The 27,927-nt window shown below is 45.0% G+C and overlaps 1 protein-coding gene across 1 annotated transcript in view; it reads left to right on the top strand.

Moving 5' to 3' along the window:
• Positions 1-27,927, top strand: part of LOC139208920 (titin-like) — a 186,561-nt gene that overhangs the window by 97,883 nt on the left and 60,751 nt on the right. The window contains 46 exon segments of the mRNA XM_070838697.1: positions 668-845; positions 958-1,079; positions 1,186-1,473; positions 2,119-2,415; positions 2,516-2,702; positions 2,806-2,921; positions 3,017-3,316; positions 3,658-3,957; positions 4,563-4,668; positions 4,881-5,077; positions 5,184-5,492; positions 5,585-5,863; positions 6,088-6,387; positions 6,705-7,007; positions 7,127-7,388; positions 7,390-7,595; positions 7,714-8,016; positions 10,120-10,419; positions 10,853-10,971; positions 11,096-11,273; positions 11,434-11,718; positions 12,264-12,557; positions 12,694-12,993; positions 13,104-13,285; positions 13,881-14,010; positions 14,255-14,445; positions 15,066-15,495; positions 16,090-16,395; positions 16,852-17,033; positions 17,890-18,019; positions 18,137-18,288; positions 18,394-18,541; positions 19,281-19,446; positions 20,157-20,308; positions 20,859-21,155; positions 21,943-22,242; positions 22,758-23,072; positions 23,157-23,305; positions 23,396-23,546; positions 23,663-23,944; positions 24,041-24,343; positions 24,762-25,064; positions 25,499-25,780; positions 26,506-26,693; positions 26,853-26,964; positions 27,232-27,534. Of these exon segments, the coding sequence (XP_070694798.1) occupies positions 668-845; positions 958-1,079; positions 1,186-1,473; positions 2,119-2,415; positions 2,516-2,702; positions 2,806-2,921; positions 3,017-3,316; positions 3,658-3,957; positions 4,563-4,668; positions 4,881-5,077; positions 5,184-5,492; positions 5,585-5,863; positions 6,088-6,387; positions 6,705-7,007; positions 7,127-7,388; positions 7,390-7,595; positions 7,714-8,016; positions 10,120-10,419; positions 10,853-10,971; positions 11,096-11,273; positions 11,434-11,718; positions 12,264-12,557; positions 12,694-12,993; positions 13,104-13,285; positions 13,881-14,010; positions 14,255-14,445; positions 15,066-15,495; positions 16,090-16,395; positions 16,852-17,033; positions 17,890-18,019; positions 18,137-18,288; positions 18,394-18,541; positions 19,281-19,446; positions 20,157-20,308; positions 20,859-21,155; positions 21,943-22,242; positions 22,758-23,072; positions 23,157-23,305; positions 23,396-23,546; positions 23,663-23,944; positions 24,041-24,343; positions 24,762-25,064; positions 25,499-25,780; positions 26,506-26,693; positions 26,853-26,964; positions 27,232-27,534 (10,683 nt within the window).

Genomic DNA, 27,927 nt, shown 5'->3' with positions numbered 1-27,927 from the left:
ACAGGGGAGAGATTGCAAAGGAGAACTCTACCCCATGATCCTCTGTGTCCACATCCTGGTGTCTGAATGACTGGTAGGTAGTAAAAGTGTTGGAACTGGTCCAGTAGATCACCTCAGCCAGCAGACACCAAACGGGCTGCAATGGCTGCAACGTGATCCTTTGGGACAACTGCACCTGATCACAGTAGGTCCACTAAAAGAGCTTGTTTGATCCACTGACAGGCTCAGAGTGTTATTCTAAGTGTGTGACAGCATCATGGAAAGGATCCCTACAGAGAGAGACCTGGAAGATCCTTTTGGTTTAACCACAAACAGCACACACACCAGACTACATTCACTAAAACAGGGATTTTAGAGAACAGGACTCAGGAGCTGCTGGACTACAGCTGTTTTCATCAGTTAGTTCGTCTGTGTTATTGTGAGTTGCTTGTTCAAATGAAACAGCAAATTCCAACACTTTTACTACCTACCAGTCATTCAGACACCAGGATATGGAGAGAGAAGACCAGGGGGAGAAACAGCGGAGTGACCCTTTTAATGAATAAATGTAAATGTCTTTTGTGACATGATGAATGGGTAACACCGCCTTTAGCGTTTTACCAGATACAAATATTTTTACAAATACTCAGAATCTCATCTACAATTTTTTTGTTTGTTTTTTTCCCAGCTGTACCTGATCCTCCTGAGAACCTGAAGTGGCGCGATAAGTCTGCCAAGAGCATCTTCCTGTCCTGGGAGCCTTCGAAGTACGACGGTGGTGCCCCAATAAAAGGCTACGTAGTGGATAAATGTCAGCGAGGTACCGACAAGTGGGAGCCCTGCGGTGACCCCATCCCCGAACTGAAGTAAGTCTTCATGTGATTTGTAAGGATTTCTACTGGTCAGTCCCTGGTTCACAGTTTTATTGGACATATTTTAGGAAAGTTGTGTTGTTTAATGTGTGTTTTGTGCTCAAAGGTTGCAGGTGACTGGCCTCATCGAGGGCCAGTGGTATGCCTACAGAGTCAGAGCTTTCAACAAGTTGGGAGCCAGCCGGCCGTGCAGGGCCACTGATGAGATCCAGGCCATCGATGCCAGAGGTAGGATGTTATTGGAGTTGTTGGACCAGTATCAGGAGTTATTGAATCAGGATCAGGAGTAAAGCATTTCCTTGAGTTTTGTTCTCTCTGTAAAAACTTCCAATAGAGCCTCCAGAGATCCAGCTGGACGTGAAGCTGCTGGCCGGTTTGACCACCAGGGCTGGTACCAAGATTGAGCTCCCAGCCGATGTCAAAGGAAAGCCCGATCCCCGGGTGAAGTGGACCAAGGCCGACCTGATTCTGCGGGCTGATGACCGCATCGCAATCGATACCCAGCCAGGTCATTCCAAGCTCTCCATCGCCAGCACCACCAGAGGAGACACTGCCACCTACATCATCGAGGCAGTCAACGCCTGCGGACGCGCCACTGCTACCATCGATGTCAACATTCTCGGTACAGATGCTACTTCATTGTCCATCCTATAAGCAGCAGCGTGTAGCCTCTAAGCTCTAGCATCTAGCGAGTCATTTCTAGTCAGAAAGTCAATTAAATTCTTCTCCTTTTTGGTTAAAGTACAACAGCGAATTAAGGTCATTGTAGGTGAAATAAATAAATAAATTATGGAGCCGGGGGAGAGGGGTAATATTCAAAGAACAAACTCACACATTTTGGAGAAAAAACATGCATTTTTTGGCAATAATGTCACTTTGCAAGTTTAGATCACTACACCACAGAGTGTTATCTATGATTTTAACCCAGAAACACTGTTTTTCTGAGTTTTTTTCTAATAGATTTATGACTTCAAGCTCGGAAGTACAGAGTTTTATCTCAGCATATTACCACCCGTTCTTAACATACAGCAGCCCTCATCCGCCGGCAGAAATACAAGCTGTACAAACCACATACTTAATGTACAACTACTATTTATTGTACACCTAAAGCAGAGGATATGGTGAATATAACATAAAACAAACCATAAAGACTTGACAGACACTTAACGATATCCAGTGTGTCGAGCTCATATGAGGTTCTGTCACTTTAGAAATGTCTCAGAGTGGATCAAAGAGTCATTTTCATGTTTTATCTCCGCCCCTTCAGATAAACCCGGCCCTCCAGCTGCCTTTGACCTCTCCGACATCACCAATGAGTCATGCATCATGGCGTGGAACCCTCCCAGGGACGACGGCGGCTCACCCATCACCAACTACATCGTGGAGAGTCGGCAGATGGACAAAGAGGAGTGGGTGAAGCTGTCAGCCACCGTCAAACACACCACCTTCAAGGCCTGCAAACTCACACCTATGAAGGAGTACATCTTCAGGATCAGCGCTGAGAACCAGTATGGCATCGGCGAACCTGCAGAGCACACGCCAATCATTGCAAAGTATTCCTTTGGTAAGTCTCTTGGAACTATTGTCTAACTCTATAAAATGGTCCCTTTTTTAAGACTTAATTTAAAATACAATTTTTCAATAATAATTCACATCTTCTCCAGACCCGCCGGGTGCTCCGACCAGAGTCACCCCCTCAGACATCGCCAAGGACGCCGTGACGCTGACATGGTTCGAGCCGGATGAGGACGGTGGCAGTCCCATCACCGGATACTGGGTGGAGAAGTTTGATCCAGAGAGCGACAAGTGGATCAGATGCAACAAGCTGCCCATCAAGGACACGACCTTCAGGTAGGAAATCATGATGGAAATTCATCAACCAACGCTGCGAAAGAATTCATATGTGAGGAAAAGATGTCAAATATTTTTTCTAACCTATAACATGTGGCTGCAGGGTGAAGGGACTCCCCACCAAGAAGAAGTACCGTTTCCGTGTCCTGGCTGAGAATCTGGCTGGACCTGGAAAACCGAGTGTAGAGACCGATCCCATCCTCATCAAAGATCCCATCGGTACGTCACACGTCATTCAGTGCTGCAACTCCAATGAGGTTCAGTTCAAAACTACTGTAATCTGATGATTATGATAATGCCACGCTCTTCCTCAGACCCTCCATGGGCTCCTGGTAAACCCATCATCAGGGAAATCGGCAAGACCACGGCCCTGCTAGCATGGACCAGGCCGGAGCATGACGGCGGGGCAAAGATTGAAGGATACATCATCGAGTTCCAAAAGACTGGAAGCGAGGAGTGGATCCGCATCGCGGAGGACGTCCCTCAGACCGAGCACCAGCTGCAGGGCCTGATGGAGAAGCAGGAGTACTCGTTCAGGGTCAAGGCCGTCAACAAGGCCGGAGAGAGCGAACCCAGCGACCCCAGTGATCCCGTGGTCTGCAAGGAGAGACTTTGTAAGTCCAGCTCTGGATAGTTAGGCTCAGTGGGTCATTAAAGAATTGGAGTCTTTGTAAAACTCCAAAATATCAGCGTTCAGGTGTTGTTTGTATGATTATATACGTGATGTGTATCTTTGAGTTTATCCAATGAGGCAGTCCAACATTCTGATTAATGTTTAAGTTTTAGAAGTTTTGATGTGGAGCTGAAGCTCACAGATTTTACAGATGGGAATCACTCTTTTTAGTTGGGTTTTAACAGATTTTCAATAAGGATAATTTCCAAGGCTGAAAAATCCACAATCAGACAAACACCGCTTCTGTTTTCGTTCACTTGTTTCCTGCCTTCCATTCAACAGACCCTCCATCTGCTCCTCAATGGCTGGAGGTGGCCAACATCACCAAGTCCGATGCCAGCCTGAGGTGGCAGGCTCCCAGCAGCGATGGCGGTTCCCCCATCACCAACTACGTGGTGGAGAAGAGGGACGTGAGGCGGAAGGCCTGGCAGACTGTGGACACCACCGTCAAGGAGCTCAAGTACACAGTGACTCCTCTTAATGAAGGGTCGCTGTACGTGTTCCGCGTTGCTGCTGAGAACGCCGTGGGCACGAGTGAATTCTGCGAGCTGGAGGATGCTGTGCTTGCCAAAGACACTTTCAGTAGGTTCTTCAAAGTTATCAGTGTCATGGCTTTTCAACCGCCTTTCAAAGTGTAGTCAGTGATGGTTTTTCTCCTTTCATGCACACCATGTTGAAGTTTGAGCAACCAGTTAACCAGCTGCAACTAACGATTATTTTCATCATTAATCTGTCTACCTGTCATTTTGCCATGGTTTTCAATTGGTTGTTTGGAGTATGTCAGAAAATGGTGAAAAATATTGATTGAGTTTTCAAAAGTCCATGGTGATGTCGTCAAATGTTTTATTTGTCCGCAAACCAAAGATATCGAGTTTACTGTCATAGAGGAGCAAAGAAAAATATTCACATTTAAGTAGCTGGAATCAGAGAATTTTCTTCTTAAAGAAATGACTCAAACTGATAAATCAATTGTCAAAATAGTTAGCAATAACAAAGATAATTAATACAAATAGTTTTAATCTTGTTTCCCAGAAACAGCTGTTATATTGATCCACAAAAACACTATGAGGATCCAAATGTCTTAAAATACTGAAATCACAACAACAAGGTTGAAAAATACCAAAGACTACCAAAACTACATACAGACTGTCTGGTGTGTGTATTAATGTTTGTCATATTCTCTTTAGCAACTCCTGGACCCCCTTACGCCCTGAAGGTGGTGGAGATCAGCAAGAAACATGTGGAGCTGAAATGGGAAGCTCCCAAGAGCAACGGTGGAAGGCCCATAACCAAGTAAGACCACCAACTGCTGTAAAATGACTGTTGATAGATGGGATGAGACGATGTTGAAGGATACGTGAATTATTCTGGATTAAAGGGACCATGAGGCAACAGCTATCTGACTATCCAGACTTTGTTCCATTAATAACAGAGAAGAACTCTGTTTGTGAGGCCAAAGGCAGTTGAGGACCTTTTCAACAAGTCATTCCCCTTCTGTTGTCCAGGTATGTGATCGAGAAGAAAGAGAAGGTGGGAACTCGCTGGCTCAAGTGCTGCAAGACTCCAGACAGACAGACTCAGTACAAGGTGACGGAGGTGGACGAAGGGTCTGAGGTGCAGTTCCAGGTCAGAGCCGAGAATGAGGCTGGAATCGGAGACCCCAGCGAACCCACTGAGGTCCTCACCATGGAGGATCCAACCGGTAAGAGTACTTCAAATGTTCACAGCAAATGCAGATACATGGACACCACCAACACAGTCAGAAAAACATTTTAGATGTAAACTCGGACTTCCTTATCTCTCTCCAGGCGTTCCATCTCCTCCTTTGGAACTGAAAATCCCCGACACCAGCAGGGAGCACATCTCCGTAACCTGGAAGCCTCCGGCCAAAGATGGTGGCTGCCTGATCACTGGTTACCACGTGGAGGTGGCCGAGGCCCGCACGGAGCTGAAGTGGTTCAAAGTAAACACCAGGCCCATCAAGGAGCTCCAATTCAAAATTACAGACGGAATCAAATCAGACAGCAAGTATGTCATCAGAGTCCGCGCAATCAACTCTGTTGGTGTTAGCGAACCCTCCGACGTGTCTGACAAGATTTTCACCAAGGACCCCGACTGTGAGCATCAATAGAATATAAATTTAAAAATTCACTCCAGTGTGGTCGCAGATAATTAATCCTGAATAATAACCCTGTCCTCTGCTCCCAAGGTGCTCCAACCATTACTTTGGAGGCAGAGGACGTGATTGTGATCGAGGGGGAGAAGCTGCAACTGTATGTCCCCTACACTGCGATCCCGACGCCCAATGTGCTTTGGCACAAAGAAACAGTTGAGTTGGAGGATGACGACCGGCATGGTATGGAAGTGGAGATGAACATTGCTCTAATGGAGCTGCTCAACTGCACACATGCTGACGCCGGGCCCTACACTGTCACCATGGAGAACAGCCTGGGAAAAGCCACCGCAACCATCAATGTCAAAGTTATCGGTAGGATGGTCTTCATATGACTTTGTTAGGGAAACATAACACAGTGCTTTGCTCATATGTCACTGAACTCATTGTTTAGCAGTGACCTTTCTCTAAACTAGTCCAAACATTGGTTTTAAAGTTTTTTGGCATTTTGGATAAATTCTTGTAAAACCCTGCCTGCTACCCAGCTGTTAGCATGTTTTCTGAACAGTATTCATCCTCTGACACATTTGCCAATGCAGGCGTCCCTGGTCAGTGTAAAGACATCACCTCCAGCGACGCCACCAAGAACTCCTGCAAGATCAGCTGGGAACCCCCAGAGAACGATGGCGGCACCCCGGTCGTCAGCTACGCCCTGGAGCGCCGCGAGTCCTCCAAGAAGACGTACATGCCTGTCATGTCGGGAGAGAACGTCCTAACCTACAATGTGAAGGACCTATATGTCAACTGCGAGTATTACTTCAGAGTGAAGGCCGTTAACAAGGTCGGAGGCGGACAGTATCTGGTGCTACGCAACCCAGTCATCACGGAGGAAGTCAAACGTAAGTCCTGTTTTCAGCTGTTGGGTAGAGCCTTAGAATGAACCTGACATAATAGGAAATTATCCAAAACTTTAGTGTCTTATTGTTCAAACGATACAAAACACTGGAGGTTTTCAGTTGGGGGTCAGGTGAGTGAACCTGTTGGGGCATTTTCAGATAAACCAGTAGGAGTCCACAGAAGCTAAGTGACTGTACCTCTTAATCCTGTCAGTTAAATGAGATGAAACATGATGCATCTGCTCCAAGATTATCTTAAACCAGGTAATTTTGGATATTGGAGACAGCTGAACCATTTACTGTTTATATCTACTCCACAGAGAAACCCGACCCGCCCATCCAGGTGGAGGCTCGCGACCCAACATCCAAGTCCATCACAGTGACTTGGAAGGCTCCGGACTACGACGGCGGCTGTCCCATCCAGGGCTACATTGTGGAGAAGATCGAGAAGGACGGCGACCGGTATGAGAAGGTCACTCCAAGCCTTGTTCCCAGTTTTTCCTATGTGGTGACGGGCCTGACGGAAGAAATGGAGTACCAGTTCAGGGTCCGGGCTGAGAACGCAGCTGGAATCAGCGAGCCGTCCCGCAGCACGCAGCTCATGAAGGCCGCAGACCCTGTTGGTACGAAAAACTACAAAAGTACCTCTCCATCCATTCAAACTAAAATAGGGCCAAAGTATACTAGCGTTCTGCTTTAATTAAGAACTACCTACATTTCATAACGTTTCTTCCATTTACAGAAAAACCAAAGGTCACCCTCCACGCCCGCGTGCAGTCCGGTCTGTGCGTTAAGAAGGGCGAGGAGATCCGAATTGACGCCTACATCTCTGGTTCACCGTATCCCAAAGTCACCTGGCTGATGAACAATGAGGATGTCACCAAAGAGCCAACCAAGAAGGTCGCCCCCGTGGTCAGGAAGAAGAAGGGCAAGGCCAAGGTTTGTGTCCTCAAAGAAACCCCAAAGTCCTGAATGGTTTCATGTGTTTCTACGTATTTTTTAAGGCATTGATTCCTGTTCCCTTCAGGTTCCTGAACCAGAGGAGGAATTTGTGACTCCACTGCGTGAGCGTCTGGGTCTGGATCAGACCAAGAGAGGTCAATCTGCAGTGATGATCCGTGATGCTGTCAGGGCTGACCACGGCACCTTCACCATTCAGGTGGCGAACACTCACGGCGTTGCCACGGCCTCCTGTGATGTCAACGTCCTTGGTAAGGCACAAGCTTACTTGTTTGCACTTAAGTTTCCATCTTGATACCTGAACCTACAGGTCATATGACCTCCTCATGGTTGTCAGTCAGCTTTAGTTGGGTCGACTCTCCTCCACAGACAAACCTGGCGCTCCAATCAACTTCACCTTTGATGAGATCAGGAACACCTCAGTCATCTGTAACTGGGAGCCTCCAGAGGACGATGGCGGCAGCGAGATCCTGAACTACATCCTGGAGAAGAAAGACAACAAGAACGAAGAGATTGGCTGGATCACCGTCACCTCCACCCTGAAGGGCACCAGCTGCCCCGTCACCAAGCTCATCGAGGGGAAGGAGTACATCTTCAGAGTCACCGCTGAGAACAAGTTCGGCTGCGGCCTGCCATGCATCTCTGAGCCACTGGTCGCCAAGAACCAGTTTGGTGAGTAAAGAAAAGCAGAAACAAAGACGGATGAAGAAACATTAAAGCTCGACTCCAAGTTGGTTGACTGGCTAAAAAATTCCAAATATTTCTGCAAAAAAATACTAATACAAAAAAATAATTAAAGAAATAATCAAGATTTTTTTAAAAAAGCTGCCTGAAGCTTTATCCCCGTTAGTCTTATGGAGTCTCGCAATATTTAAGCTACAGTTCCTCAATTGATCACTCAAACATTATTTGTACAGTATCTTTCATACAGGTTTGTGCAGCGACTCAAGTGAGTCACAGTGACTCACAGATAAGCCAATGAAAAGCAGAGCAAGTCAATCAATCAATCAATCAATCTTTATTTATATAGCGCCAATTCATAACAGCGTTATCAAGACGCTTTCCATAAAGAGCAGGTCTAGACCAAACTCTTTAATTAGAGAGAGACCAAAGATTCAGGAATTCAAAATTAAGGATTCAAGAATCCCCACATGAGCAGCATCAGATATTATATTGAGCAACAGTGGAGGAAGAACTCCCCTTTAACGGGAAGAAACCTCGAACAGACCCAGGCTCAATGTGGGCGGCTTCTGTCAGGGTCCATGTTGGGTGGAGGTTTGGACAGAGAGAGAGAGAGTGTGAGAGAGAGAGAGAGAGAGACAGACAGACAGACAGACAGACAGACAGACAGACAGACAGAAAAACAGAGAGAGAGAGAGAGAGACAACACAAACAACAACCAACATACTAACAGTGACTATAGCACTAACAATAGGAGTGTGGTGGGTAAGTGGGTACTATTGAAAAACATGACGAGTGGCCGACAATCCGCATCAGTGATTCATGAAGCCAGAGAACCACAGCAGGAGAACCAGGACCAGAATCCACAGGAACCAGAGAGATGAGAAAAGCACAGAAAGGCTCTGGGGAAGATAGCAAGTTAGTAACAGACATTAAGCAGACATGAGGCATTCCACAGGAGAGGAGCCTGATAGCTGAAAGCTCTGGCTCCATCACTACTTTAGAGGACTTTAGGAACCACCAGTAGACCTGCAGTCTGGGAGCACAGTGCTCTAGTGGGGTAGTACGGTACTATGAGCTCTTTAAGATATGATGGAGCCTGAACATTAAGAGCTTTGGAGGTGAGGAGAAGGATTTTAAACTCTATTCTAGATTTGACTGGAAGCCAGTGAAGAGAAGCCAGTACAGGAGAAAGATGGTCTCTTCTCTTAGTTCTGGTCAGAACAGGAGCAGCAGCGTTCTGGACCAGCTGGAGAGTCTTTAAGGACTTATTGGAGCAGCCTGATAATAAGGAACAGAAATAATCCAACCTGGAAGTGACTAATGTGTGGACTAGTGTTTCTGCATCATCTCCACCTCCACCTGGTTTTAGCAATATTAGTAGATGGAAAAAGGCAGTTCTAGAAATCTGTTTAATGTGGGAGTTAAAGGACAAATCCTGATCAATAAGACTCCCAGATTCCTCACAGTGGAGCTGGAGGCCACAGTGATGCTGTCCAGAGCAGTTATGTTGGTAGAAAAGGTGTCTCTGAGGTGTTTGGGGCCGAGCAGAATAACTTCAGTTTAGTCAACTGATTGGATTCATCAGGCTTTATTGATAAGTATAATTGTGTATCATCTGCATAACAGTGGAAATTAATGGAGTGCTTCCTGATAATATTACCCAGAGGAAACATATATAAGGTAAATAGTGTCGGTCCAAGCACTGAACCTTGTGGAACTCCATGTCTAACCTTAGTGTGGACAGAGGACTCATTGTTAACGTGTACAAACTGAAATCGATCTGATCAATAGGACTTAAAGCTGTTCCAGTCTCTGTAATAAGATGTGATGGTCAATGGTATGGCAAGTGTAGACTATAAAAAAAAATTATAATAATAAAATAACAGTTAATAATTACAACATGTAACATAAATACAATGAAATAAGTGAATAAAAGAAGTAAATACAGTTTATATTTAACCAAGTCCATATTGAATTGAATCCATTGGGGAAGTCAGTGCAGATAACCAGCCATGTTACAAATTTGTAATTTGTATAGTTTTTGCATTGTTTTTAGCATTGAGTCACTTACCCTTTCTCCCACCCTCTCAGATCCTCCCGATGCACCCAACACCCCCAGAGTACGTGAGGTGACAGCGTGCAGTGCCCACATCTCGTGGCAGGAGCCGAAGGATAACGGCAGCCCGATCCTGGGCTACTGGATCGAGAGGAAGGAGGTGAACAGCAAACACTGGACCCGAGTCAACCACACACTCCTAAACTCCCTGGAGGTGAAGGTCACCGGCCTGATGGAGGGGCTCACCTACATCTTCAGAGTGTGTGCCGAGAACCTGGCTGGGCCCGGGCCCTTCAGCGAGCCCACCGACCGCACCGTTGCCATGGACGCCATCCGTAAGTTTTCTAGTCCAATCAAGAGCCCACATGAAGCAGCAAAACTTCTTCATGGATTTGTAGTTGTAGTCATTTACACACATTTGACAAAATCCAGATCAGTGAGAGCTGAATATTTTGGTTTGATTTGAATTTGATTTCCTTCCCTCTGAGTGTCCACTGCTTTCACTTTCACTGGCGTAATCATTGGCCCTAATTAAAAAAGAGAGAATTGATGGCGACATGTTTGACTGATAATTGTGTTTTAATAATAATAATAACGATGATAATAACTTTATTTGAGCAGCACAGTTCATACAAGAAATGCAGCTGAAAGTGTATCACGACAAAGAATTGACCTGGACAGAGTGGAAACAGACATAAAATGAACATCAAACATATTAAAAGCATTCCTGTCCTCAGAAAGGTGATTATGTGTCTGTCACCCCTCCAGTGCCTCCTGGCCCACCCACCCCCTGGATCGTGGACACTGGGAAGGACTTTGTCATCGTGGCGTGGAAGCCTCCTCTGTACAACGGCGGAGGAGACATCTTGGGATACCACGTGGAGAAGGTACAGAAGACTGATCCAGTTTAACTCCAGATGGCACTTGGAGCACCGGATGTGTGTGAAGGCCGTTCTTCATCAAGTCTTTGTCATGGACCTGCGTTGTTGAACTCTTGTTTTGTGATCCCAGGTTTTGGCCGGAGAGAAGGAGTGGACTCGCAGCACAGAGTTCAGGTGTAAAGAGCTGACATACACTGTGACCGGTCTGACCGAGGGCGCCGATTATTACATCCGGGTCATCGCCATAAACAACGCTGGTCCTGGAGCTCCTGGCGTGACTGAACCTGTCACCGTCAAAGAGCCTCAAGGTATAGTTTCATTAAATGGCACGCCAACACACAAGCCTTTATCTCAACGGATGCAGGAAGTGTTACGGCTACAGGAAGCATGTTCTTCCTGTCCTGATTATAAGATGTAAATACTTAATTTAATGAACTTCAACCCAGCATTGCTGTCTGTGTCCTTCAGAAACTCCTGCTGTGGACTTTGATGTCTCAGTGAAGAACGGTGTCATCATCAAGGCTGGCGAGCCGCTGAGGCTCCCCGCCGTGGTGACTGGCCGACCCCAGCCCGAAGTCAAATGGGCCAAAGACGAAGCCGACATCGATAAGGAGCGGATGATGGTGGACACGGAAGGCAAGAACAGCACCCTGTTCATCAAGACAGCCGTGAGAGCGGATCACGGAAAGTACCAGATCTCTGGAACCAACAGCAGCGGCACCAAGACCGCCGAGACCAAAGTGGACGTGATGGGTCAGTGTTAATACACAACAGCACAGGGATCTCACAGGAACAGTGCAGTTCATCCCAAACATGTAACCGCTGAAGTAGTCATACCATGTTTTAGAAACGTAACAGGTAACTCTGGTGTTTCTCCACCTGGGTCCTCTCTGTCCTCATCCTGGTGTGTGAGTGACTGGTAGGTAGTAAAAGTGTTGGAACTGGTCCAGTAGATCACCTCAGCCAGCGGCCACCAAACGGGCTGCAATGGCTGCAACGTGATCCTTTGGGACAACTGCACCTGATCACAGTAGTAATCATCTGTGAAAAAGAAGAACTGCCAAAGTTTTACCTTCAGATTTACGGATTTTGCTGATTTAAACTCACCTGGTACCGACGGCTAAGAGAGGTGACTCTTCATTATGTTGGAGAAACTTAAAATCCTCAGGTTGACATGTAATTTTTTTACGGTGGAATTAGTTTCACTTAGTTCTTTTGACTTTTTGGTCTTAAAGCTTTTCAGAATATTCAGTTCAAGACCTACAAGTTGACATTTTTACTGGCCTGTGTTTCTGTAGATGTCCCCGGACCAGTGGTTGATCTGAAGACTGTGATGGTGACCAAGAAGAACATCACCCTCACCTGGTCCGACCCCGTGGACAACGGCGGCAGTGACATCATCGGCTACGAAGTGCTGAGGAAGGATGCCAAGATGAAACTCTTCCGACAGCCTATTGAAGTTGCGTCCTGCAAGTGCGACATCCAGGGCCTGTTGGCGGGCGAGGAGTACGACTTCAGGGTCGTCGCCAGGAACAAGTATGGTGATGGAGCTCCAGCCGATCTGGGACCAATCCTGGCTGAGGATCCCAAAGGTAAATCCACCAAAGCATGACAGACTTTTGATATCAGGTGGTAGTTTTGTAACATAACATATCAGAGAAATGGTGCACACGATTTGTGAATCTTGAAGATCGAGTGGTCTGACCAAAGTCCCCTTCAATGTTCCAGGTACTCCATCTGCTCCTGAGAAGCTGCATTACACAGACAGAAGCAAGAGCACCATCACACTGGCCTGGCAGCCCCCTCGCACCGACGGTGGCAGCCCCATCAGAGGCTACTACGTAGAGAAGATGAGATCTGATGGCAATGAGTTCGAAGTGGCAAACCGCAAGATCTTCACCGAGTGCTGCGGGACCATCGAGAACCTGTCAGAGAATCAGGAATACCAGTTCCGCGTCAAAGCCACGAACGAGGTTGGCGATGGTGATCCATCCAAGCCCATCACCGCCAAGATCCAGGACGATGAAAGTACGAAACTCACCCTCAGAATCTTCATGTTGAGAGGAAACTTGTTTGTTCGTATTGTTTGGCTTTGACAGGCTGATCTGAATGACTAAAAAATGTCTGTTTGTCCATAGTTCCTCCGGTTATCACCATCCTGAAGTTCTTCAAGAGCAACGCCATCATTGTGAAGAAAGGTTCTGCCATTGACATCCCTGCAGAGGTGAAGGGACTCCCACTGCCCATACTCCAATGGATGAAGGACGACGTAGTGATCGAGAAGCCTGATGAACAGAAGATGACGATGGAAACAGAGGAGGTGAGAACTGATTCATATGTTCATAGAGTCACTCGTTCTGTGCTTCCAACAGATGATGTTTCAAAAACTGCAAACCAGACTGCCATGAAAGTAGAGGCCCAGTCCCAGAGTCAGAGTCCGTGTCTGGATTTGATTTTGAATTGTGGGTAATGGGGTGGTTAAAGTCCCAAACCTGCACAGGACTGTGTCCAGTCACACCAGCGTTTAAACAGGTAACATTTGGAATCACTGTGATCAGTAAAGCCACTGGGACGAAGTGAATCAGTGCTAATGTTTTGCATCATATTCAACTCAGGTGAATTCGAACAATAGCAAACCATCTTTATAAATCCTGCTGTTGCACTTCTTAGTGGGACTGGAGAGCCCCATGACTTTTGCTCTAGCGCCACCGTCAGGACAAACTTTACCCTCTTGGCTCTAAGAATAGCCGAAGGTTTTCATATCAGCTGTGCTGAAGACTTGCTTGAGAAGCTCTTTAGGCTCTGTTCTTTAATTTGAAGTTTGTTTCGAACTATTTAAGTTTACGTGTTTGTACAGAAAACTGAAACTGTCCTATGTATAATACATAAACATACCCTTTGGCTTTCGTCTTCAGGTGAACCGAACAACTCTGAAAACAAAGATCGCCATCCCAGAAACCATCAGACAGGACAAGGGCAACTACAAGCTGGTGGCTGAAAACTGCTACGGCAAAGCTCAGCAGGTCATCCGAGTGGAGATTCATGGTAAGAACATCTCCACGAAGCCAAAACCTGAATAGTCTTCCAGTTTAGCAGGTTTAATTTCCCTCATTTTACACTTTACTGTCTAACTGAGCTGCCATAAAATCAAAGCTATTTTAGTTTTGCATTTCTCATTAGTTTTTTTTTTTCATTTTGACTAATTGCTTTCAGTCACATCTTGTTTTTGTTATTTTATTTCCCTTGACGATGATGACCTTGCTACATTAACCCAACCCGGTGTTTTCAGATCGTCCTCTTCCTCCGAGGAATGTTGTGGTTTCGGACATCAAGGCGGACTCGTGTTACCTGACCTGGGACGCCCCGGAGGACAACGGAGGCAGCGAGATCACCAACTACATCGTGGAGCGCCGAGACGCCAGCAAGAAGAAATCCGACTTTGAGGTTCTGACCATCAACCTGATTGACAGGAGATACGGGGTGAGTCAAACTAAACGGGGACTGCTTCATTTACATAATAGTTTCTGTGAAAGAGCAGAACTACTTTAAACAAATCCATATAAAATACATTTTTTTTAGAAGAAAGTTGATCTTTGTGTGAAATAAGAAACTGTATTCATGACAAACATTTCTGGCCATTTAAATAGATGATTTCTTATTTAACCCTTTAAAACCAATTTAGTAAATACAAAAATCCGGTAATGCTTTAATTTACATGTTGATCAATTCCTAACAACTTCCCAGTGATGTAAAGCAGCACTAATTATAAGTCATAGTGTTGAATTAGTTCAATGGGCGGCTCTAATTAATTACAGTTAATTATGTATTCAAGGTAATTTTTGCACAAAGATGTGCAATTTGTTGGCAGATAAATAAACAATTCAAAATGTATAAAAGACAAAGTTTCAAATCAGCTTTTAAACCCAAAACAACTAAATTCACAAAAGTAACAGAATATTTTCAGGAGACTTTGAAGGAATTATTTGGAAATTATTAAGAAAAAATCAGAGCCAAAAAACTACATATTCATTTTTCATTTGATTCTGTCTTTAACACCTCAACAGAAACAGAATAATAAAAGTCCCGTTTTGTTCCTTCAGGTCTACAAGCTGAACCTGAACGGTGCCTACCAGTTCAGAATCAAAGCTGAAAACAAGTATGGCGTCAGCGATGGCTGCGATTCAGAGAAAGTCCAGCTCAGGGATCCATTCGGCCTCCCAGGACCTCCACGTAATCCTAAAATCATCGCCGCTACAGCGACCACCATGACCCTGACCTGGGACCCTCCTCTGGACAATGGCGGCTCCACCATCCAAGGGTACTGGCTGGAGAAGAGGGAGCGCGGCGCCGTGTACTGGGGCCGTGTTAACCGAGCTCCGGTCACCAAACCGGCAGTGAAGGGCCTGCAGTACACTGTGCTCCGGCTCATCGAAGGAACCGAGTACCAGTTCAGGATTGCAGCCTGCAACGCTGCAGGAGTTGGACCACCCAGCGAGGCGTCGGAGTGCCGCTTCGCTGTGGACCCATGCAGTGAGTGTCAGCCCTCTAACATGCTGTAGAACAACTCTTTTTCATCTGTTGAAGATTTGCATTTTGCACCTTGACACTCGCATGTCAGATTTCATGGTTCTGTCAGATTGACTAATAATTATTGAAGATCACACTGTTTATTTCAATGTTCACGTAAAATTCAAGAATGACTTGCTGTAATTAATCATCTTCAGATTTCTAAGCATTCCTTTCAGTTTGTCCCAGGATATGTATACAGCTTGTGCTAACTGAAACATTGACATTTTCTGTATGTCTTGAGTTTCACATAAATTTACCCCTAATTTTTTGTTTTATTTGGAATTTTGAAACAAGGTCTTAAATAAGTTGCTGGTTCCAGGTGTTGTTACCACCTGTTTTAATTAAAATGATAAAATGATTGATGATGGATGAATAAATTGAACCTTTGGAGAGTTTATGCCATATGGCACCAAAAAGCAGCCCATAATAGTTGGCTCCCCCTGTAACCTTACAACTGTTCTGGGGAGGTTCTTTTCTTATTTTTAATGCTAATGTGACAGCTGGTTTCTTACATATAAAGACTGACCCCCCCCCCCCCCCCCACTCTCCTCTCAGACCCTCCCAGCTCACCTGGCGCCCCAGAGGTTAAAGACAAGACCAAGAACAGCATCACGCTCACCTGGAGCCCACCGGAAAGAGACGGTGGCAGCCCCATTAAGGGTTACATCATTGAGGTCCATGAAGAGGGCTCTCCTGACTGGAGGAGGGTGAACCCCGCTGACAAGCTCCATCCGTCTACTGAGATCACCGTTCCCGACCTGAAGGAGGGCAAGAAGTGCAAGTTCAGGATCTACGCCGTGAATGCTGCTGGAAACTCCGAGCCTGCTAAGACAGCCGACATCCTGGTTCAGGACATCCTGAGTAAGAGCAACAAACATCTGTCAGCCAGAACAGTCAGGCTTCAGACCGGCTCATCATAAAGAACTGCTGTCCTGTTGATTATGTTTAGTCAAAGAGGCTGAGGTCCAAAGCTTTCGATGATTCTGCCAAAAGCTGATTCAAATCAGATCTTTCTGATAGTTCAGACTGTAAATGATCTCAAATCAATATAAACTGATAAAGTCGAGGGCCCCTGAGATTTGCTCTGACATAAATAATATGCATTTTACAGTTGGACTTTGTAATGTCTGTTTCTATGCTGATGACACCACCCTGTACACTGATAGATGGTTTGCATTTATTTCTCACATTAAAGAGACTTGGTGCGCGGGTCAGGTACCCCCCCACATTTTTTTATTTAATGCACCTGAATATGAACAAATGTATCAGAGTACGATGGTTTAATAAGCTGTTTTTATTTGTGTGTTTGTTTTTCAGTCGAGCCGTCAGTGACTCTGGACGTGAGCGCTCACGACCTGCTGAACTGCAGAGCCGGAACAACCGTCAGGATTCCTGCCACCATCACTGGACGGCCCATCCCCAAAGTCACCTGGAACTTTGACGGAACCGCAGAGACAGAGAAGAAGAACGAACTCCACACACTGCCCATTGACTCAGAGGTGGGACCATCAGCCTTTAAATGGTTGCTGTCTTTACCTTGTCAGAACGATATCTGATTTGCAGCTCAAAAACTATAAAAATTGATCTGCTTTTGTGAGCCCAAAAGTGATGAGATTGATTCAACCTACCTGTGTTCTGATCATCAGACTAATTAGTCAAAAATCTGTTTCAGTCCATTTTTGCGGTAAAGTAGAAATACACAACGTTTTGCTTAACTTCTTATTATGAAGTAACTGTTGAGGCTCAGCATAATGGCTGCAGAATAATGACATCATTGGCATTTGGATTGGTTCCTTAAGGGCCTCGCTTTCACAGCGCAGTTCTGTCTGGTGTGATTTCTTGGGAAAAGTAAGACTAAATTTACAGCATAAAGGAAGTGCATTAACCAAAACAGGAAGAGGACAGCACTTTTGTTTTACCCAGTAGCAATCAGTAGCGTCCCAAATTATCACCTCTTTATATGTACAAAAGAAAGAAATACCTTTATAGGAGCAGCCCAAAAATGTTCAGTTTAAAACTTGGCCATCTAATAAGTAATCTTAGCAAAGTTCCAGGAACACAGAGGTATCTGGCTGGTGGGATCGACAGCCTGGGAGCAGAGTGGGGGGATGAAGCTGTGGGAGGGTAAAACTACAAAACTAACGGCTATCAGTCATAGGATTGACTGTGCATCTGGGATTTTTCTAGATGTTTCTTGCTTTGGACAGAAGCCCTGCTGCTAGCAGCGTCTTTACAATAGTAGCACAAACAATAAATGTTTAAAATGTTTTCTATTTCCACTTTAACAAGTAAAGTGGTTTTAAAAATTTAAATCTATAAAGTTGTGATTTCTGATGAGTTGGTGTTTCCTCTCAGATCCACTCCACCGACACGACCTCAGTGATCGTGATCCCAGAGAGCAAACTGACCCACAGCGGCCGATACATCCTCAATGCCGAGAGCCCTGCGGGACACAAGGTGGTCAAAGTCAGAGTCAACGTGCTCGGTACGTAAAGCTTCACATTCTCATTTAGTACATAGAGGGAAATGCAGGGGCGTCCTGTCCATCATCACTTTGGTGAAATCCACCCAATCTTATATGCCTTGTTTTGTGGATTTGCAGACCTTCCTGGACCTCCAAGAGACCTGAAGGTCAGTGACGTGACGAGGGGAACCTGCCGCCTCACCTGGAAACCTCCAGAGTGTGATGGAGGAGAGAGAGTGAAGAGCTACTTCATCGAGAAGAAGACAGTGGAGGGAAAAGCCTGGACCAAGGTACAACCCCACAGCTGACTGCTCCATATGAGCAGGATGAGGATTTAGAAATAACACACTGTTGTCGCTCGTACTTGAAGTTCAACCCTGATTTTGTTCTTCCAGGTGAACCCGGCATGTGCTGCTCAGTCTCTGGTAGTTGCAGACCTGATCAACGGTCAGGATTACCTGTTCCGCATCCGTGCTGAGAACCGCTTCGGGTTCAGTCCGTTCGTTGAGACCATGGAGAGCACCAAAGCCAGAGATCCAATCCGTACGTCTGATCTCTTTTATCATGTGTTGCACTGTCTGGTTTTAACTGCTCAGAGAAAACCAAAGATAAATTTCATTTAATCAGATTGGACACAGACCCATGATACTTGATACTTTATCACAGTTTTGTAGAGAGTATTTGGGTTTATTTAGATTTGTGTGTTATGTACAGGGACAGTGGTGGAAGCACATTCACTCAAGTACTGTACTTAAGTACACATTTTATTCGATATTTATTTCCGTATTTTCATAATGTTACTTAATATTCTTCTACATTTATTTTACACCTTTACATTTTTCTGAATATTGACTAATTTGCCACAAAGCACATTTTGCTGATAACTCCCATAGTTTTACTTCAATCTATAAGGTCCTCTTTGTTTAAACAGAAACAGCCAGTAATTTTACTTGCTGCTGGTCTAGATCCTGTAACTTTGGTGTTTTAACATGCTAGTTCAGATCCATTTTAACCCTGTAAATCACCAAAATCACAGCATGATATTCAATTATTTGCAGGTGATACTGTGATATATACATTGATAATGAAACAAATTCAAAGAGTCTTTAAGATCTGACTTTAATACTCCACAAACTTGGTTGTTACTGAAAAAAACTGTTGCTAAGTAAAGTAAGACATTATACAATGGTCCTTAATATTTTATGTGCTTTATTCATCAAAAATAATGGCCTTGCTTCTTCTCAGCAGTTTGTGATCTTCTATTTATCTGTTGTGCCTGCAGATCCTCCCGACCCCCCAACGAGGTTGAAGATTCAGAGTGTGAGGAAGGGCACCGTGACTCTGACCTGGAAGGCTCCAAAGAATGACGGCGGTTCACCCGTCACCCACTACAGCGTTGATCTGCTCTGCTGGGATGCCAGCGGCAGCCAGAAGGAGTCCTGGAGGAGGTAAACCTTCACCTGAGAGCTCTACATGGGTTTAGTAGGTTTCCCGTATCAGACCAGGTCCAAATGATATTGAGTCTAATCCGGTCGGGTATAGTTCTGTTATAGTCTGCTTCAACAGTCAATGTGCTTTGTCTGTTTGGGTCTATTTATATCCCCTGCATTCTGGATCAGGTCTAATTATCCTGGTTTAGTTTGGTTTTCCTTGGGTCTATTTTAGATCAGATCCAAAATTTTGGTCCCTTGGAAACTTTACTGATGACATCGTGATTTTACAGCCAGTCAGCCATTCTGCAGTCAGTTTGAATCCTTTTTACCTTAAACACTTCAGCTGTTTTCATGTTAACCCCAAAAATGTGGAACTGGGATCTCTTTGAACTGCCGTCTGCATCTGGAGACTTTACTACTTCTGCTTTACCATTGTGGAAAGAAGCGTCTCCAGTCTGTGGTTTGCACTTAGAAATGTGGTCCTCCCGACTTACTCTGTTATAATTTTGTGATCACAAAAAAAGACTAAGGTGCAAACCAGAGTCAGCTCTATCTGGACTTTAAATGTTTTTCAGAATGAGTGGTTTTCTTTCGCTAAAATGATTGTGATCTGGCTTCCATGAGACTTTGTGTCCTCATCTTTTGCTTCTCAAACAAATCCAGCGATGAGCTTTGGTTTGGTTGATGGACTGAATGTAACCGTCTGTCCCTGCTTTGACCTCCAGGTGTAACAGGAGAGATGTGGACACCACCAGGTTCAAGGTGGAGGACCTGACAGAGGGAGACGAGTACGAGTTCAGAGTGGTGGCCTACAATGAGGCCGGGGCCAGCCGGCCCTCCACCACGGCCGGACCCATTGTCATCCAGGACCAGAGCTGTAAGACCAGGACCCTCAGCGGGAGGGGGTTGGGGGTTGGCATCTAGTTGCATTGTGGGAAAAGTAGGATCCAGTATTTTTGGACTAAACGTCAGGGTATATCCCATCATCCAGATGCTTTATGGAGGAAACAGAGAATTCCCTTAATTTCAGAACATTGGAAGTGTTAGTTTTTTATTTCGCTCAGCTGGAGCTCAACTCAAAGTCACAGTTTGTCATGGTTGTGTCACAATCATAAAGGCAGTGAAAGCACAAATCTTAGCCTTCTTTAAAAATGTGGAACGACGGATTTCCCGATAAGTGAGGCTAAACCTCCACTTTCACTTCCACTGTTCAGCTGCTTTGAACACAAGTTCCATTTATTTACTCCATCACAGTTGGAGCAAATGCAACTTAATGATAAAACATCCATCTAAAAAAAAGTCCTGGATGTGCTGAGCCACAATACTTTCTCTGTTCAGTTAACTGCAATGTGTTTCCTCCCTAAAAGACCTTCATAGGAGAAGAAACAACATTTGAGTCTGAGTGATCTGGTTTGTTTCTGCTGCAGGTGCTCCGTCCATCGAGATGAAGGAGTTCATGGAGGTGGAGCAGGGCACCGACATCAGCATCGTGGCCAAGATCCGCGGCTGCCCCTTCCCCACACTCACCTGGTACAAGGCCCCGCCACACAAGTCTGACGAGAAGGTGGAGGTTCAGTATGATGAGCACATCAACAAGATTGTGTCCGACGATAGCTGCACACTGCTCATCCAACAGGGCAAGCGGCCCGACACCGGCCTGTACACACTGGTGGCGTCCAACAGCCTCGGCAAGGCCTCCATGGAGATGAGGCTCAACGTGCTCGGTACGAACACACAAACATCAGAGCTGAAGATGAAGTAGTCTTCAGGTTTCATTCACTCAGATTTAACTAAAAACTAAATCCGTTCCAGGTCTGTTTTCATCCTGTGATCAGTTCACCTTCACACATGTTAATTATGAAGCTCTTGTTGTGGAAAACAGCTGATCTTCATCATAAAGTTTCATGTTTTATTACATGTTAATGGAGATGTTCTAAAAGCACTGAGTAAAACCTTCAAGTCAGTATTTGAAGAGCTATTACACAGCCCTGACAATTTTTTAAAACTTTGATTTATTCAAATTATTGAATAAAATTAGAATTTGTGCTCTGGCAAAGAAAATACATCAGTATCAGTTCAGAAAAGTGAGATTATCTCTATTTGTTTTCTTGATTTGTTGCCCCAATGACACACCAGTCACAGCTCACTTTTTATTTCTCTTTTTTTCTTGACACCGATAGTCTTTATTGCTCATTTTGTATTTTTATTTATTGTTCTTTTTATTTGATTTGCTGCTAAAAAAACTGACTTAGATTAGAGGTCTTTCTTTAAAGTGTTGGCTAAAGTAGACAGCAATTAATATGACGTAGAGACTGACAACAGATAACAAATGAGAAGCCCAAATCAGAACTAAACAAAAAAGGGAAATGAAAAAAATCTAAAAACATGAACAGAATGCAGCAAGAGGTTGATAAAAAGTTGTGAACAGGCCCCGAGAGCAGTTTAACACAGGTATGACTCACCTGGACCTTTTCTGTCATCTGAACTTGTCGCTCTGTTTGTCTTTTTCAGGCCGGCCCGGCCCTCCTTCTGCTCCCATTAAGTTTGAGGAGATCGGATCTGAGAGGATCACGCTGTCCTGGCTGCCGCCGAAGGACGACGGCGGATCCAAAGTCACAAACTATGTCATCTGGAGACGCGTGGCCAACAGGAAGACCTGGGTGCTTGTCACCAACGAGCCCAAAGAGCGGGTCTGGACGGTGGAGAGCCTGATGGCGGGTCATGAGTATGTGTTCCGCGTCATGGCCCAGAACAAGTATGGAGTCGGAGAGCCACTGGACAGCGAGCCCGAGGTGGCTCGAAACCTCTACAGTAAGTCCACATTTACAAACTCGGCTTCAAACTGGAACGACGGTTAACAGTCCGTCCACTGTGTACTGTTCAGCAAGACTCCAAACCTGGTTGGAAAATCTTTAATAAGAAAGATTATTTGAAGGAGAGCTCACACAGTAGGTCCACCAAAAGAGCTTGTTTGATCCACTGACAGGCTCAGAGTGTTATTCTAAGTGTGTGACAGCATCATGGAAAGGATCCCTACAGAGAGAGACCTGGAAGATCCTTTTGGTTTAACCACAAACAGCCGTTATATAGCCTAGTGTGTGTGCAGAAAGCGATATAACGGCTGTTTGTGGTTAAACCAAAAGGATCTTCCAGGTCTCTCTCTGTAGGGATCCTTTCCATGATGCTGTCAGACTAGAATAAAGGAGTTAAACATACCAGAGTTCTCCTTTAAACTGTATTATAGTATTCAGCGCTCCTAAAGTAAACTGATGCTGTATTGGTACAAATATTTTGGTCCTCTTACTTTTCTGTCCGTCCTACTGCAGCTGTCCCCGGTCAATGTGAGAAGCCCACAGTCACCAGCGTCACCATGGACTGCATGACCGTTAACTGGGAGGAGCCAGAGGACGATGGCGGTACCCCGATCACCGGCTACTGGCTTGAGCGCAAAGAGACGACGGGCAAACGCTGGACCCGTGTCACCCGTGACCCTATCCGTCCCATGGGCATGGGTGAGTCGTTCGTGGTGGGTGGACTTATCGAGGGCTCCCAGTACCTGTTCAGAGTCTCCGCCATCAATGGTGCCGGACCCGGACTTGCCAGCCCCCCCACAGACCCCATCTTTGCCAGAGATCCCATCTGTGAGTTACACAGTGAAATCACACAAGTTTATGTTTTTAACATACAGAGCAGGTTGTTAACCACCAGTCTGTCCCCTCCTGTAGCCCCGCCCTCTCCTCCAACCCCGAAGGTTTCTGATTGGACGAAGTCCACGGTGGACCTGGAATGGATCCCACCTCTGAAGGATGGAGGCTCCAAGATCCTCGGTTACTGGGTGGAGTACAAGGAGGAGGGCACCGAGGCCTGGGTTAAGGTGAGAGCAGACCACCACATTTTCACCTTCACTGATCAAAGGAATGGCTTCAGAGAAAGATAACAAAAACTCCATGTTTGTGTTTTCCAGGCCAAGGAGATCGAAATCCGTGGCACCCGGTTCGTGATCACCGGTCTGAAGACTGGTGGTAAATACAAGTTCAGGGTCATGGCCTTCAATGCTGCCGGTAACGGTGAGCCAGGAGAAGTCCCCGAGGTGCTTGAGATCAACGACAGAACCAGTGAGTCTAAGAGGGTCTGAAAGTCATAGAAACCACTGTTCACTGAGCAGTGTGACCTGTATTGATCTGGTTTGGTTGTAGGAAGCAGACCGTAACGTTGCATGTCTTTTCCCTAGTTGCTCCTGAGGTTGACCTGGACGCCTCGGTGAAGGAGCGGATGGTGGTCCACGCTGGCGGTGTAATCCGCATCATTGCCTATGTGTCAGGTCAGCCACCCCCAGAGGTCACCTGGAGCAGAGACGGAGCTGCGCTGCCCCCTGAGGCTAAAGTGGAGACAACAGCCATCAGCTCGTCTCTGGTCATCAAACCCTGCATCAGGAGGCACCTTGGCGTCTACACCCTGACCGCCAAGAACGCTGGAGGGGAGAAGAAGAAGAACGTCACTGTGGAAGTTCTGGGTAAAATATTGTTTTCATTTCAAAATGAAACAGCATTTTAAGCAACTTAAGTATTTTTATACTTTAAAATAAAACCCGTACTGTTTCCTCCGTCAGATGTCCCTGGACCCGTTGGTATCCCCTTCACTGCTGAGAACCTGAGCAGTGATTCCTGCAAGCTCAACTGGTACTTCCCTGAGAACGACGGCGGTTCTCCCATCAGTAACTACATCATTGAGAAGCGGGAGGCCGAGCGTAAGGCCTGGACATCGCTGTCCTTTACAGCCAGCAGACAGAATGCCGTGGCCCATGGCCTCACCATAGGAAAGTCCTACTTCTTCAGAGTGGCTGCTGAGAACGCCATTGGCATTGGACCCTTTGTGGAGACTGCAGCCGAGCTTATCGCCAAGGAACCAATGAGTAAGTTAAACAAACATGGCAACCAGTGGACCTCTGAAGGTCTGAAAGGTGACAAATTTCCTCAGTTAAGATAAAGGATTAGGAGGCCATGAGAACAAAGTTCTGAAATCAGGTCAGAATAAAGTCAGAAAATTAACAAAACCCTGAAATTTGAGATTGCAGTTAAAAAAGTCAAAACTTTACTTAACAGAAAGTTATGTTTTAAAACACGTTCCTGAATTCTAAGAACATAATAATAAGTGCATCTTTATTCTATTGATTCAATGTCAGGACGTCTTTTTGTGTGCTATTGTCTGTCATCAAAAATTAACTAACATTATCCAGCCATGAAATTTTGCAGATAGCAGAATTAAAACTGAACAGAAAACAGAAAATCTTCAAATATAAAGACCCACCTGTCTGTCTGTGCTCCGCTCAGGTGTGCCTGACCGCCCCGAGGAGCTCGAGGTCACCAAGGTCACCAAGGATTTGATCAGCGTCACCTGGAAGGCGCCCAAGTTTGATGGTGGTTCAGAGATCACTATGTACGCCCTGGAGGCGCGTATGATTGGCAAAGACAAGTTTACCAGACTGACAAAGGAGAAGCTGATGGAGAGGAAGTACACCTTCGATGGCCTGAGAGAGGGTGACACCTATGAGTTCAGGGTCATCGCCATCAACGAGGTTGGACCCAGCAAGCCATCGTTCAGCACCAAACCAATCACCTGCAAGGATGAACTGGGTGAGGACTTATTATTAACCAATGCTTTAATTAGTTTTTTAGATTGATTGCACTTCCAGTTAATTTCTGATAACCTTTGTATGGAAATCTACTTTACATACTGAAAACAAACCAGTATAATCAGCAAACATAAGACTGAAGAAATCAGTGTTTGAGATGAGGACTAGAGGGAGAACTAAAATACACCCCTGTGGGACACTACAAGCAGTTTTTCATTAATTTATATTCACAAATTATTTCCACTTGGTAAAATACTAAAATACTGTTTTTGAGACATGTATATATATTTATATTTACATTTACATTAATAAAAAATAAATAAACGCAGAAAAAAGTTATCAAACAAGCAAACATTAGAGATTAAAAGATGTCTCCTTCTGTAATCTTCAGTGGATCACCTAGTTTGACTTTGTCCTCATCTTCTGTTCTCACAGAGCCGCCGACCATCGAGCTGGACTTCCGCGATAAAATCATGTTCCGTGTGGGCGAGAGCTGCCTTCTGCAGGGCCGCTACACCGGCAAACCTTCTCCATCCATCACATGGTACAGAGACGATGAGGAGCTTAAGGCTGACCAACACATTATGTTCAAGAACACGCTGACCACCATGTCGCTTGGCCTGATGAAGGCACAGCGTGAGCACAGCGGCAAATATGTGGTGGTGGTAGAGAACAGTACTGGATCCAGGAAGGGACTCTGCAACGTCACAGTTGTTGGTATGTAGGCAGAACTCATGGAGAAAGTTATGGTTGATACACGTGAGAATCATCAGCAAAAAGTACCAGACGTATAGCCGAAGATGCAGCAACTAATTTGTTAAATTATGATGAGGAATAGAAGGGGTCCAAGGACTCCTGTAGGACACCACAAGTAACTAATTTCATTTCACATCCATAAATTAACATTTACAAACTGTCTGCAGCTGAAGCAGACTGATAACTCTAAAAAATACTTTTTTGATACCTTACATGTAGAAATATAAAAATGATTTTCAACAAAGTAAAGGGTTTATATGTGAAAGAAGTAGCCCAGAATCACGCAAACGTAATGGAAACCAAGATGGAGAATCTAAATTATTGTTATAGATATAGAATAGAAGAGATCAAGACAATTGTACAATCCATTTACATTTGCAAATTATTTGTGCCTGAATCAGAATGAAAACTCAGTTTTGAACTCTCACTGATGTTAATGTTAGCATTGATATAACGCCTAAGTTTAAGTCTATACCAAAATTGTACTCTTTTCAATACCTTAAACTCAGAAACACAAACATGTTTTTCCACCAAATAAAAGGTTTTTATGTGATAGAAAAAAGACAGTATCATCAGTAAAAAAAAAAAAAGCAGTAGAGATATATAGATGAGGGTGAAACAGCTAAATAATTCATTTAGATGAGAAACTGTCAATCACAGTTAAATGGTTTTTTTTCCCTCTGCAGACCGTCCGACTCCTCCTGTTGGCCCGGTGGTGTTTGATGAGGTGCACAGGGAGTACATGGTCATTTCCTGGAAACCTCCTCTGGACAGCGGCGGAGTCGACGTTTCCAACTACATCATAGAGAAGAGAGACACCAACAGAGACACCTGGACCACAGTGACGTCTGCCACCACCAAGACCACATGCAAGGTCAGTCCACATAGTTTGTCAAACAAAGTCCAGTCAGCTGGTTGTGTCATTTGCAGGATCTTCAGAAGTCTAAAAATGTATACCTGACCCAAAAGGGCCAGTTTTTTCCTGGTGGCAGGGACGTTCAGGGGTGTTTACTTGTTGTTTTTTTTCTCTCAGATCCCCAAGCTGACAGAAGGCAGGGAGTACATCATGAGGATCTCTGCAGAGAACATGTACGGCATCAGCGATCCTCTGGAGTCTGAGGAGATGAGAGCCAAAGATCTCTTCAGTATGTTCTTCACACACCTGATGTCTACCAAACACAAGGACTTTAGTCTGACAAAACAAAACATTCCTGAGATAATTGTGGACATAAACAGGAGCCAGTAATGTTATACAGTTTTAATCAATAACAGATCAGTGTACAGATCAGTCTAAACTTTTTCATTAACTGTTGGAACATTTAAAAACAGTTTATCTCTGATCTACAGAATAAAGCTGATTGACCCTGATAGAGCTCTGATAACCCAGTTTTTCTCCTGTGGCCCCCCTGCAGGAGTCCCTGAGGCCCCTGAGATGCCGACCGTCAGGGAGGTATACGCCACAAATGCTCTGGTGCTGTGGAATCGTCCTCGCGATGGCGGAAAACCCATCACGAACTATATCCTGGAGAAGAAGGAGCCCACCGCCAAGAGGTGGTCCAGGGCCACCAGAGAGCCGCTGTACCCAGCCACTCAGTTCCGAGTCCAGGACCTATTGGAGGGCTGCGAGTACGAGTTCAGGGTGATGGCTGAGAACGAGCTGGGAACTGGAGACCCCAGTGTCCCCTCCAAACCCATTCTTGCCAAAGATCCCATTGGTCAGTGCAACAAACTCATAGAAAATATGTTTATCATCCATATTGGTATCCATTCAAGACTATGTTCTGCATTCATATTCATTTCATCTGATAATCTATATATGATTTCCAAATAAGCATTTTTGTATTCGCAAAGCCATGGTTTTCCGTGACCATGAAAATGTTGACATGATTTACATTATGATTTTTATAAAAGTCCATGCATTTAGTGAAATTGAATTATTAGATTTTTATGTTGCATTTTTGGTTATTTCTTTTGCTAGAATCATCTGTTATCGCACAAGCTGTTGCATCAGAAACAAAAATATACTACTGAACTCTTACATGATATAAAAAACTATGAACACACACTAAACTAAAACATCAGAGATTCCACGTTTTTTTTGCCCATAT

This window comes from Pempheris klunzingeri, chromosome 10 (genome assembly GCF_042242105.1).
Source record: "Pempheris klunzingeri isolate RE-2024b chromosome 10, fPemKlu1.hap1, whole genome shotgun sequence".
In the NCBI taxonomy this organism is placed as follows: Eukaryota; Metazoa; Chordata; class Actinopteri; order Acropomatiformes; family Pempheridae; genus Pempheris; species Pempheris klunzingeri.
Note: the sequence above shows the minus strand (reverse complement) of the source record. Positions and strands in the feature narration are given on the sequence as shown.